The 13881-nt window shown below is 38.4% G+C and overlaps 1 protein-coding gene across 2 annotated transcripts in view; it reads left to right on the plus strand.

Annotated features, from left to right (window-relative positions):
• The first annotated feature begins 1073 nt into the window (after positions 1 to 1073).
• Positions 1074 to 13881, plus strand: part of SRP72 (signal recognition particle 72) — a 29005-nt gene continuing 16197 nt past the window's right edge. The window contains exons 1-8 of one of the 2 annotated variants that reach the window (XM_081151838.1): positions 1074 to 1215; positions 3112 to 3232; positions 6122 to 6245; positions 7521 to 7664; positions 7744 to 7855; positions 10992 to 11023; positions 12036 to 12160; positions 12248 to 12305. In XM_081151838.1, the coding sequence (XP_081007964.1) occupies positions 1107 to 1215; positions 3112 to 3232; positions 6122 to 6245; positions 7521 to 7664; positions 7744 to 7855; positions 10992 to 11023; positions 12036 to 12160; positions 12248 to 12305 (825 nt within the window). In that variant the 5' untranslated portion in view covers positions 1074 to 1106. The remainder of the gene's footprint in view (positions 1216 to 3111; positions 3233 to 6121; positions 6246 to 7520; positions 7665 to 7743; positions 7856 to 10991; positions 11024 to 12035; positions 12161 to 12247; positions 12306 to 13881) is intronic. The other variant, XM_081151839.1, reaches the window with a different exon arrangement.

Consider the following 13881-nt stretch of genomic DNA (forward strand, 5'->3'; position numbering starts at 1 on the left):
TCCTGTCATTTCATCAAGAGTAATCAATAGGGCCCGGCCTGGCGTGGCTCAGCGGTTGGGCATCCACCTAGGATCCAGGCGATCAGGGTTTGATTCCCGGTCAGGGCACATGCCCGGGTTGCAGGCTGCAGCCGATCAATGACTCATCATTGATGTTTCTATCTCACTCCCTCTCCTTTCCTCTCTCTGAAATCAATAAAGATATATTTAAAAAAAAAAAAAAGTAATCGATAGGTACTGGCTCTGTTCTGACACTCAAACCCTTCTTGATACCTTACAAAACCCCTAAACCCCGTCTATATGTTGCGTGAGTGCTGATGATGGCAGGTTGCGTGAATTACCTTTTCTCCCCCAAAGAGTTCTATATTATCCCTATTTTACAGTCGGGAAAACTGGGACTTTGATACAGCATCTAGTGAGTCGTAAAGCCAGGAACTAACCCGGACATTCTCACCCCAAAACACTAGCTTTCCAGCCTTACTGCCGACTGCTCCTGAACTAGAGCCCAAAGGGTAGCCGAAGGGATTCACCGAACGCTTTCCGCTTGGAGATTCTTTTTTTCTTCTTTGCCTTTGCTCATATTCGCTTCTCGGCAGGAACTTTACCCAGGACCAGCCCCAGGTTTTCCTGTTATCTTTCAAGACCCCTTTTAAATCTCAATTCCGCTCTGAAATTCTCAAGCAGCAAGAAACCGTCCCTCTCCCTCTTCAAACGACTCCCTACGGTTTCTAGTTGGTATTTTACCGCCCCGTAGACCTTTTATCTTCCACAGGTCGTCGCCCAGCTCGCGTGTGGTACCAGAACACTGCTCTGCCTGCAGCGGCCGCCCCTCAAACACACGACGCTTTGAGCCGAGATTGATTGGTAAAGCCCTTCCCGGGGTCCGACGCCTCGTTCCTCCAGACCCGCGCCAGGAAAGGCGTATCGACTCTGTCCACGAATTTCTAGCAACCACACTGGAAGAAACGATCTCCGACGCCGACTCCGGGACGTGGGCGCTTCCGACTCCGAACGCTTAGCAACCGCCGGCTTCCTCCTCCGCTTGGCCGCCTCTGAGATCCTTTTCCGGGGCAGAGGTCATCCCGTCCCTTCGCGTTTCCTGCAAGATGGCGAGCGGCGGCAGTGGGGGGGTGTCGGTGCCTGCGCTCTGGAGCGAAGTGAACCGTTATGGCCAGAACGGTGACTTCACGCGCGCTCTCAAGACCGTCAACAAGAGTAAGTGTCAGGGCGGGTGCCCGGGCGAGTACCGGGGCGGGCCCGTGCCGGCGGAAGGCCGCGGTCTCCTTCCGGCGCGCGCGACCACCTCTGAGTAGACGCGGAGAGGGAGACCCGAGCTGCCTGCGTCCCGGGCGCGAACGCTTGGCGGCCGTGGTGGGCCTGGGTGGCAGCCCCCGGCTGCGCCAAGCTGGCCCTGGGTCTTGGGTTGTTTAGAGCCACGTGTACTTCTCTCTTTACGCCCCGCGGGAAGCGAGGGAGGGATTTAAAGAGACCGCAGCTGCCAGCGCCTCATCCAAACTGTTCTCACTTCACTCTTCAGTTTTCACGCCTTGTTTCGCAAATATTCCACATTGCCTTCTTTTCGCCTTCCATTTGACGGAGTGACCGAGGCAGAACTACTGCTGAGGGAGTTTGCCCTCTTGGGCCTCAACGAGGGGAGGAACCTGCCTGTGACACGTAGTTTAGAAGCGGGTGCTGACGGGGTGGCAGCTGTGCGGACCCTGGGGAGAGGGAAGGGCTGGGTGTGTGTGTCGGGCCTGCGTGCCTGCAGATAGGATCTCTCCAGTGTCATTAGGCCAGGAACTGTGCGTGCGAAGGCACTGACACTTGAAACAACGTCGGAAGAGAAGCTTGGCGTTTTTGTTTTTGTGCCCCGTAACTGATAATGTCCAATAAACTGCCTTCGGTATGAGGTTTATTCATTATGTTCAATTATCCTGTGCTTTTTAATGCTCTCTGTAGTGCTAAGTTCTTCAGTGTTGAAGATGCCGCCTACAGTTGGTAGATTTAAAAATGTAATTACCAGGACAGGGTTTGCTATTTAAAGCAGTAATAACATACAAGGTATGTCAGTACCATACAAGGTTGTATAAATAATTTTCAGCAACCTGTTGGTTTAACGTGAAAAGAAGTAATTGTGCTCACGGTGCATTTTTTGTGTGTGTGGTGATTTCAGACATTGAGGAAAATAGATACTAATTAGAATTATTTGATTCCTAAATGTGTTTTGAATTAAGGTTAGCTCTTGGCTAGGCCTACAGCCAATACTACTCAGTGGAAATGTAGTAAGTTGCAGGAACTATATAATTAGCAATTCTCCGTTTGTTATCCAATACAGTATATATTTTCTTGGCAGAAGCTCTTTTGACTCTTAGAATTGGATTCTCATAGTTGCCCAGGAGCAAGGGGAGTAATCCTGGTCATTTTGACACTGAACAGCTGTTTGACATTGAAACTTGGCTACCTGACTCCTTCCTTGTACTTCTCTTTGGTCATCTGTGATGATAAGGGAAATTTTGAATGGTTTTTGGAACTATTGCCAGCAAGATAAATTGCATTTGTATACTTAAGACCTTACAGATATTGCCAAAATATTCTCATTTCATCTTCTTGATAACCTTGTAAAATAGGTGACTTTTTCATAGTCCACTTGCAGATCAGAAAATTAAGATCTGCAGTTAGAGACTTGCCTAAGACCTGAAGGCATCTAATGACAATCTTGTACTCAAAATTAAACTTGTTTCCAAATTCTACATGAACTTTCTTCTTTCCCTGTAAAGTGAGGAAATATGTAGGCTGTAGCATGCATCCCAAGATGAAAAAGCTGGACAAAGCAGCTTCTTTCTTGCTTCTTTATTTCACTCTCCTTTTTGGGAACTTTCATCTTGGGAATCTATCTTATTGAAAATCTAACTTACTAAATTATAACTCTCCTTTTATCGCTTCTTCAGTTAAAAATGAAGATCCACCTTTTAAAAAAAAAATGTTTTGACAAATAATTTTTGCTGCAATACAATTGGAAACGTAATTTCCTGAGGCAGAGGGTGGGAAAATTTAGTAAAAATGTGAAAACATAATGGATTTAAAAATTATTTTCCTAAAATTGTTCTATAGTACTGCAGATTAACAAGGATGATGTGACTGCCCTACACTGTAAAGTGGTATGCCTTATCCAGAATGGAAGTTTCAAGGAAGCCTTGAATGTCATCAATACTCATACCAAAGTGTTAGCCAAGTAAGTGATTCAGTTGGTTGTTCGTGCAGTTATTAGAAACACTTTTACCATAGCTGTAATAATCTTTTCACCACCACTCATTGATTTTTGACCTGTTTCTTTCCTTTTTTTCTTTCTGTTACTCCCCAGAAACTGGATGGAGTAATAGGAACTTTGTTCTTTTCTGCCTTGGGAAGCCTTTTGTTTACCCAGTCTTCCCTTTGAACCACTAAGAAGGAGGTAAACTGTGGAAGGATGTGGAGCATAAATGTAATAAGAGTTCTTAAAGGACATAGGGAGAACAACTTAGCAGAAAGTTTAATTTAAAAAAAGGGAGGGCACGGCCGGGTGTGGCTCAGTGGTTGAGCATCGACCTAGGGTCCAGGCTATCGGGGTTCGATTCCCGGTCAGGTTGTGGGCTCGATCAATGACTCTCTCATCATTGATGTTTCTATCTCTCTCTTTCCCTCTCCTTTCCTCTCTCTGAAATCAGTAAAGGTATATTTAAAAATAAATAAATAAATAAATAAAAATAAATAAATAAATAAAATAAAAATTAAAAAAGGGAGGGGGGCAGAGAAGGCAGAACATGCATGGTAGGGCAGTTTAAATAAAGGTCTCTAGGATGGTATAGCAATTTTACCTGCTGTACCTCTGTGCCTACCTCCTTTGACAATTGTTTAGGTGAGTTTGATTTTAGGCCAAGATCTTTCACTGTCAGACTTCTTTTAACAGTCTTGAGACTGGTAGTATTTTTGTTTTCATTAATATTTTTCACTTATTCATTTCTTTTATCTTTTCATGAAATGTGAACTTATATTCCGAATTATTACTTTAATTTGATTTTTTTTAAGTTATGCCTAAAGCCCCAAAAGAAATGTGTATTGAAATGAAATTTGCAGCATATTTATTCTTTAATTAAAGATTCTGGTTTATAAAGGGCAGAGCAGTGTACAGTATTCTTCCTTTTGTATAACAAAAGGGGAATATAAGAATTTATATGTGTATTTTTCTGTATGTGCAAAAACAAACACTAGCCAGCCCTAGCTGGTTTTGCTCAGTGGTTAGAGTTTCGGCCGATGAACTAAAGTGTCCTAATTTCGATTCTGGCCAAGGGCATGTACCTCAGTTGCAGACTGTATCCCGAGCCCTGGGTTGGGGTATGTGTGGGCAACCAATCAATGTGTCTCTCTGACATCATGTTTCTCTCCCCCGCCCCACTGTCTGAAAAGCAATGGGGGGGGGGGAAATATCTTCTGGTAAGGATTAAAAGAAACACCACCACATCCTAGCCAGAGAAACAGTGTGTAAAAATAGTCACTTGTAGGAGGCAAGGTGGAACAGGGTCAATTTGAAAAGTAGTGGGAGTAAAGCCTCTTAGTATATACCTTTTTGTGTTTTATTTCAGCCATATACACGTATTACAGATAGGAAACTTATTTTTAAACTTAATTAAAAATAAAAGGGAGTCTGGCTGGCGTGGCTCAGCAGTTGAGCATCGACCTGTGATCCAGGAGATCATGGTTCGATTCCCAGTTAGGGCACATGCCCGGGTTGTGAGCTCGATCCCCAGTTGGGGGCGTGCAGGAGGCAGACGATCAATTACTCTCTTATCATTGATGTTCCTCTCTCCCCGTCTCCCTTCCACTCTATAAAATCAATAAAGATATATTTTTTTAAAAAAATAAAGGGGACACTGCTTTCTACTAGTAAATATGTTTATGCTGAAATTCAGTATTTTGAATTTTGACCATTTTGTGAGATTGGAAAATTTTGAAATAATTCTTGTTAGGCAAGTAAATAAAAGATATTGCCATTTGCTTTGATACCTATTTTTCCTCATGGTTATGGTTGCAATTTCAAAATGAGTTTCAGGTGTCACAATGTAGGTGAAATTTTAAATCTATGTACATTAAGTAGCGTATTTGTAGTTGTATGTTTACCAGTTTGGATACAAATACTGTATTCTTTTAAGATTTCTAGTTACTTTTTGTTTGCCAATCATTTGTTTCTTTTTTTTTTAATCCTCACCAGAGGATACTTTTTCCATTGTTTATCAGAGAGAGTGGAAAGAGAGAGAGAGAAACATTGATGTGAGAGAGACACATCGATTGGTTGCCTCCCGCATGTACCCTGACCAGGGCCAGGGGATCAAGCCTGCAACCGAGGTACATGCCCTTGACCTTAACTCCAAGGGCCAACCCTCCAACCACTGAGCCAAACCAGTTAGGGCTCATTTGTTTCTTGAACAAGTTAAAAGCAGCATTATGTGGTTTATTATTTGACTAGTAGATTTAAAAAACTTTTATAATGATTTATTTAAAATAGAGTTTAGCCCTGGCCCATGTCCCTCAGTGGTTGGAACATTGGCCTGTGCTCAGAAGGGTTGAGCGTTCGATTCCCTGTCAAGGGCATATACCTGGGTTGCAGATTCCATCCCCTGCCCCGGTTGGTGCGTGTGCAGAAGGCAGCTAATCAATGTGTCTCTCTCACATCTCTCTCTCTCTCTCTCTCCCCCCGACTCCCCCCCCACTCTCTTTAAAAAAAAAATGAATGGAAAAAATATCCTCACATGAGGATTAACAAATAAATAAAATCAGTGTTCAGATTGTCTTTGTATCTGAGATAATTATTTGGCTGATTCATGATTTCATTCTTAAATGTTTGTTTCAAAAGGCCAATAGTTCTAATAAGAATATCCATGAAAGCAAGAGAGGCTAAGGAAATCTATATAATATTTTCTGCCACTAATGAGCTGACTTTCAAACAAGTCACTAACCTTTGTCAGCTTCCTCTCTTTTTAATGGGAATTGAATAACAATATATATCAAGTGCTTAGAGCAGTATCTGGCATATAGTGAGTGCTCTGCCATGTGAGCTAATGATCAGATATTGTTTTTTCCTTTTCAGTAACTCTCTTTCTTTTGAGAAGGCATATTGTGAATATAGGCTGAACAGAATTGAGAATGCCTTGAAGACAATAGAAAGTGCCAACCAGCAGACAGACAAACTAAAGGAGCTTTATGGACAAGTGGTAATTACTGCTTTTAAATACCTGTTGACAATCATCCTGAGGGAGCATGACTCTACCTGAAGCAAAGAGCACAGATGAGGAACCTGATGCTCCACAAAACTTGCCACCAAACCAGTTCTTGATGTTTAAACATATTCCCTCTTCTTGATCTTCATGCAGAAGTTGCATATGTAATGTTCTATGAACAAATGACTTCCCCAGGGTAATTTAAAGTTAAGAACTATCCTATGAAATTTGGACTTTTTAGTTGGAAAGGAGCTTATATATGTAAACAGTTTTGAAATTGTATTTCTTTCTGGTTTTTAACTATTCTAAGTTTAAAATAAAATCATGATGATAATTTGGATAAAGTCAGAGCTAGTTCATGAAATCCTTGAAAATATCTTAGTTTTGAGATGTATAATTAAGCCTAATGTAAAATAGGACTATTAATGATGAGAGGATAGAAACGTTATGTTAGAACTAGCAAAATTCTCTGAAAGATTTTTTAAATGTCAATTTAGGACAAATTGTTATATTGACTATATTGTTCCCAAGAGGTAGTATGAGTTTAACAATGTAAATGGGTTGAAGAAAGATTTGGGCAAGTTCATGGATTGTAGTTCTATAAAGAATTTTAAAGGTAAGCTATATAGGTTTAGGGTAGATTCTAGCATTTTGAAATTGGTGAAGGGCACCAGTCTCTGTCACACATGGTGGACTAACTGACCCACAGTGATGGTTCTTATTACCCTTTAGGACAACTTCAGTGAAATAAGCAGGAAATGTGTGTTGTACTTCATACTACCCTATAAGATCCCTGGTTTCTGAGAAAGAGAAAAAGAAGATTAAATATAGTGAACTGGAAATACTAAGTTCTTTCGTTAACATCTCATTTTGTTGCTATTTACTGGAGTTTAGTAGTTGCTGTGTGTTATGGGAAAATCTTTTCATCGTAAGTCATATTTAGGTAACGGTGATTTCTATTACAGAAAGATTTTCTTTTACATGCCACTTAGGCATTTACCTAACCTCAAGAAGAGGTAATACAGTGACTTTTCTAACTGAATAATGCCTACAAGTCTGCAATATAGCAGAGTCATTACAAGTAACTTTTTGAAAGAATTAGTAGCATGCAGAACTAAATGAAAAATTATAAAGGAGAAATGGTTGATTACCCATGTTATGCTGAATTAATTTTCCTTCTTAGTGGCTCCAAAAAGGGTTTGTATAGTGTTAGAGACATAACGCTATATTTCTCTTCTCTGATTTTTTACTTGCTATTTGTCTCTTCAGTTATACCGGCTAGAACGCTATGATGAATGCTTAGCTGTGTATAGAGATCTTGTCCGAAACTCCCAAGATGATTATGATGAGGAGAGAAAAACAAATCTTTCAGCAGTTGTGGCAGCTCAAAGCAATTGGGAAAAAGTGGTTCCAGTAAGTATCACTGAGCACCCACACAGCCATGAAATGATATTCTTGTCTAGTGTTTGACTGGTGTTTTATTCCATGACAGGAGAACTTGGGCCTCCAAGAAGGTACACATGAACTATGCTACAATACTGCATGTGCACTGATAGGACAAGGCCAGCTGAGTCAGGCAATGAAAATCCTACAAAAAGCTGAAGGTTGGAATTTATTAAAATTACATATAATTGTAATATTCATATAACTTTGCAAAGTATTTCCAAAAACTGCATTTGACTTTGTGATGTTTTTAAGGGGAAATGATTGAGTAGGTGGGAATCTCTCAAAGATCTTCTAGCCTTTCCCTTAGGTTTTTGATAATATCTCTCCTCTATTTCTGTCTAATTCATAAGTCATACTATTTGTTCATTTTCAACCACATTGGACCTTAAAATATGAATTTTGAGGAGTAGGTTTTTGGACAAGTTACTGTGCATGTTAAATGTAAATTGAGTTAGTTAATGTCAAGCACTTACATTAATACATGACATGTAATATAAGTGTTTAGTAAGTGTTATTGTTATTAAACAGGTACTCAAGTGTAGTAATAATGTGGTGTACCTACATGTGTGCATGTATGCACACACTACATTTATACATTGATAACACTATTGAAGCACATTTTTACTCCATTTAGTATGTTTCCATATGCAGTATTTTTATGTGTTGAAGCTTCTCTTTTTAAAAAAAATTTTTTTAAAGTTCACACAATATTTATATTTTTATTTAAAAAAATTTTTTTTCTTTTCATTGAATTTATTGGAGTGACACTGGTTAACAAAATTATACAGGTTTCAGGTGTACAGTTCTATAATTCATCATCTGTATATTGTATTGTGTGTTCACCACCCCAAGTCAAGTCTCCTTCCATTACCATTTATCCGCCCATGTACCCTCCTCCACTACCCCACACCATCCTCCCCTCTGGCAGTCCCCACACTGTTGTCTGTGTCCATGAGTTTTTTTGGGTTTTTTTCTTTTTCTCAGTCTCTCCCCCAGCACCCTCTCCCAACAGTTGTCAGCCTGCTCTCTGTCCATGGGTCTGTCTCTGTTTTGCTTGATAGTTCATTTTGTTCATTAGATTCCACATATGAGTAAAATCATAAGGTACTTGTCTTTTTCTGAGTAGCTCATTTCACTCAGCATATTGTTCTCTAGGTCCATCCATGGTCTCGCAAAGGGTAAGATTTGCTTTTTTATGGCTGAGTAGTATTCCATTTGGGTAAATGTCCCACAGCTTTATTATCCACTCATCTACTGGTGGGCACTTGGGCTGCTTCCAAATCTTGGCTATTATAAATAATGCTGCAGTGAACATAGAGGTGCATAGATTCTTTTGAATTGGTATTTCAGATTTCTTTGGATATATTCCCAGAAGTGAAATCACTGGATCAGAAGGCAGTTCCATTTTTAATCTTTTGGGGTACCACCATACTGCTTTCCACAGTGGTGGCACCAGTCTGCATTCCACGAGCAGTGCATGAGGTTTCCCTTTTCTCCACATCCTCACCAACACTAGTTGTTTGTTGATTTGTTGATGGCAGCCATTCTGACAGGTGTGAGGTACTATCTCATTATGGTTTTAATTTGCATTTCTCTGATGATTAGTGAGATTGAGAATCTTTTCATATGTCTGTTGGCCACCTGTATGCCCTCTTTTAAAAAGTGTCTATTTAGGTCTTTTGCCCATGTTTGGATTGCTTGTTTTTTGGTGTTGAGTTTTATAAGTTCTTTATAAGTTTTGGATATTAACCCCTCATCGTATGTATCATTGGCAAATATGGTCTCCCATTCAGTGAGTTGTCTCTTCATTTTGTTGATGGTTTCCTTTGCTGTGCAAAAACTTTTTAGTTTGATGTAGTCCTATTTTTTTATTTTTTATTTTGTTTCCCTTGCTCGAGGAGATGAACCAGAAAATATATTGCTATGAGAAATGTTCAGTATTTTACCTCCTATGTTTTCTTCTAAGATTTTTATGGTTTTGGGGCTAACATTTAAATTTAAGTCTTTAATCTATTTTGAGTTTATTCTTGTGTATGACGTAGGAAGGTGGTCTACTAGAAAATTTATGTCTGGTCTTCTGAAACATTTAGACTTTTCTTTTGTATACATTTTTCCTGGAAGCTATAAAAATGAGGTAGGGACTTTGGTGAACAGGGGGGAGGAAAAAAGGGTGAAATTGGGTCTGTTTTACTCTTAAATGTTGAAGGTTAAAATAAGAGCAAAGGTTAGAGCATCATGAGAAGAAAAATATGTTTGAGAAGTAGAATTTCTTGATATTACCTAGTATTGACAATGGCATGGGAGAAGGACATTCTCATACATTGCAGATTTGAATGTAAAAGTAGTACAAACTTTGCAATGGGCAGTTGATTTTAAAATTTGCATATCCTTTGATCTCAGAATTTTATTTCTAGAAATCTATCTTAAGGAAATAGATAAGTTCATGTATGTATCTGTATGAATGCTAATTAAAGGGATGTGCTAAGGAAAAAAATGTAGAAACATTTTGAGTTTCTGTTCTGTTAGAGGACTGGCTAAGTTTTACTATAACACCCAAAGGGATTACCATGCAGTCATTAAAAATTATAATGTTAAAAATAATAAAAATGTAGACCTGTATTTATTATAACATAAAGATGTTCATAGTGCCTGGCTAGTGTTGCTCAGTGGTTGAGTGTTGACCCATGAACCTGGAGGTCACAGTTTGATTCCCGGTCATTCCCTGTTAGGGCACATGCCGCAGTTTCAGGCTCTATCCCCAATAGGGGGCAGGCCTGCAGCATTGCAATGATTCTCTCTCATCACTGATGTTTCTCTCTCTCCCTCTCCTCTCCTTTCTCTGAAATCAATAAAAACATTTTTTTTAAAAAGATGTTCATAGTATATTAAATGAGAGAAGGGAGATTTCAAAATAGCGTGTAGACTATCCCACTTTCATTTTAAAATGCAGCTGTACATTTACATTTAAAAAACAATAACTGAAATGCTAATAGTTATCTTTGGGTGGTGGTATTGTCTTTTTTTTTTACTTTTCTGAAATTGATTTTTTGCAGTCAACATTAATATTTTCAAATGCCCTTTAAAGATTTTCAAACATAGAGATTACAAATGAATGAAAAATGTCAAAGAGTTAGAATAACCAGGGACTAATAATATCTTTAATAGTTGATGCTAATGATAAATTTCAAATTTACTTTTTATTAAAATTATCTTGAAATCTTCTTGCTCTTTGGAATGGTGAAAGGAATGGGAGTTATCCAGCAATCTTAATTTTTAAACCATTTTTTTCTATAGATCTTTGCCGCTGTTCATTATCAGAAGATTCTGTAAGTATTCCACTGTTTTAAACCCAAATTTTACACTTCTGACTAATAAATTTGTAGGGGCTTTCATTATAGTGTTTATTGACTTTTTGGGATAGATGATAATTCATTGAATAGGAATCACAGTAGAAAACCTCTTGATCAGCTATTTGAAGACATCTCTTAGGGTGAGAAATGACAAAAGTTTTTGTGTATGATATGTTTTATTTTAAATTCATATAAATACAAAATAATTCTTCAGTTTCAGATATATAGGGCTCAGGTGTTTGAGTATGGGTCTGTTCAGAGGAATTTTATGTATATATCTGACATAATTCAGCTTTCATGATCTCATTTTCAGTTTGTGTGTTTTTAAGTGCAACACTTTCTTAAAGACAATTGTGAAGTAGTTTTAGTACAGTCCTTTTAGATGTCTTACCATTTTCTGGCTCACACCTAATTAGATAGTAATTTTCTTTAGGAACTCACCTTTATCAAATACTTATGAGCATTCTACATAGTTTTTATTGAGACAAGTCTCCTTTCACACTCATAGTTCTTCCCTTACTATGATAATTAAGTTTTGTCATTTGCTTATTAAACATAACTGGCATAATGGGATTGGAAGCAAACACATCTGACCACTAGTCAGGATACAGTTGCCTGACTCCTGCTGAGAACAGCCCCCTAGCCTTGAGCATTCATTTTATGTGGGCATCAGTCAACCTTTCCAGAGGAATGGAGAATATGGATTAATCTGGAGTGTCGGTTAAGAAAGTGGCTGCTTTAAATACAGAATTAGTTTCAGCTTTTCAAGTTCTTTGTATGGTGATAATTAGTTAGGTTTTTGTAAACTTTCCTTTTTTGGTGTCAATTCCTAAATTTTAACAAATTGAAGGGAAAATTCCTGAAAATTATGTCTTTCTTAGGATTCTACACCTTTTGAATGTTTTGATCACTTGCTTGGTAAATATGTGGAGCAATTTGGAGAATTTACAGCAAAAAAAAAAAAAAAAATGTTTCTTCTTCTGCTTAGGATGGGACTGAGGAAGACCCACAGGCAGAACTTGCCATCATTCATGGGCAGATGGCCTATATTCTGCAGCTTCAGGGTCGTACAGAGGAGGCTTTGCAACTTTACAATCAGATAATAAAACTAAAGTGAGTTATTGAAAGGAAGTGTCTTTTATAGGGGAGGAGGTTTCTTTTTAAAGGTTTGTTCCTTTTTGACTTGCTTATTGTTCACAGGCCGACAGATGTGGGATTGCTAGCTGTGATTGCAAATAACATCATTACCATTAACAAGGTATGAAATACCCATGGCTAGCCTGCACTTATATTTTACACTGAAAACATGTTACCTGGCTTTGTTCTAGGATAAGTGGGGTGTTGTTTTTCAATGACAGAGTCCAAAATTGTAGCAAATCACAATAGAGAGTTAACTCTCGTAATGATGATGATTATGTAAAGGTTTTCAAGCAACAAAACTTTTTTGTAGTACAGACCCTGGACTTTAAAATCTTACTATTTTCTTAGTTTATAATAATATGGGGAATCTCTATTTGTTAGAAAACTAAAATGTTTAGACTTTTAAACTTTGTGTGCCCATATTTTACATGTTTTTATCTAGTGAGTCTCAATGAAAGTTTTCTGTAGATAATTTTTTTCTTTCCAGTGGTTTTTATTTTTGGGAGGGGAGATGTAGGCAGGTTCTTTTTCTCATGTTCAGATTTGAAATTCAGGTCAACAGAAAATGAAAGTAACATTGGGGGCGGGGGGTGTTGATATTCCATGTGATTTTTTTCAAGTGCCATCTTATTTCATCCTCACAATTGTCTTTTTAGGTGGCAGTACTTATTTCCAATTTATAGGAGTATAATCTGAGGCTGAAAGAAGTTAAGTAATATGTATAAGGTCACTGCTAGTAAGAGGTAGAACCTGGATTCATATTCCAGTCTCTGACTTGTAGGCTTGCTGCTTCTAGTCCTTCATGGCACCTCTCTCCTCCTATACAGCAGAAATTCAGAGGCCAACAGAAGTGGGATAATGTCATTAGGGGAGTAGTAGTTACAGGATGTTGCAGGCCATTGGCATGGTTTAGGTTTCCAAAAATTTATGCTGGCTTTTGAATCTTAGCAGCAATATCTACCTGCCTATGTTTATGAATAATTTGAAATGCCAGTAAGGACAAATTTCTTTTTTATTTTTTTTAAATATATCTTTATTGATTTCAGAGAGAGGAGAGGAAAGGACAGAGAGAGAGAGATAGAAGCATCAATGATGAGAGAGTCATTGATCTGCTGCCTCCTGCACTCCCCTGCTGGGGATTGAACCTGCAACCTGGGCATGTGCCCTGACCGGGAATCAAATCTCGATCTCCTGGATCCTAGGTCAGCCGCTAAGCCACACCCAGCCGGGCAGGACAAATTTCTTTTATGTGCTTTATAATTGTGAGGAGGAGAGTGTGCAAAGTACTAAATATCTCAATCTTAATGTAATTAATTATACGTAGTAGTTTCTTCAGTTAACAGGTATTTATTTCTTTTTACTCAAAATAGTGCTGGGTGCAGTAGGTAGTGATGAAACATGGTCTTAATCATTACAGGTTTAAAATCTTATTCTGGTGTTGAAAAAAAATTGTGCATGTTTGAATTTCTTGCTTGATACTTTATAACTACAGTATCTGTTGAAGTGATCTCTGGGTTGGCAAATTTGAGCTTGCCCTTGAAAGAGAGATACAGTTTGAAGATTAAGCAACAGCATAAACAAATGAATTATGAAGAAATATTTATGGCCTGTGGGGGTGAGAGGGGTGGGAAATGAGAAAACAAGAGATAAGAATATATACATGCTGGCTAGTTCAAAAAAAAAAAAAAGTTTAG

The sequence above is a fragment of the Miniopterus schreibersii genome, assembly GCF_964146895.1.
Source record: "Miniopterus schreibersii genome assembly, chromosome: 1".
NCBI classification, from domain to species: Eukaryota; Metazoa; Chordata; class Mammalia; order Chiroptera; family Miniopteridae; genus Miniopterus; species Miniopterus schreibersii.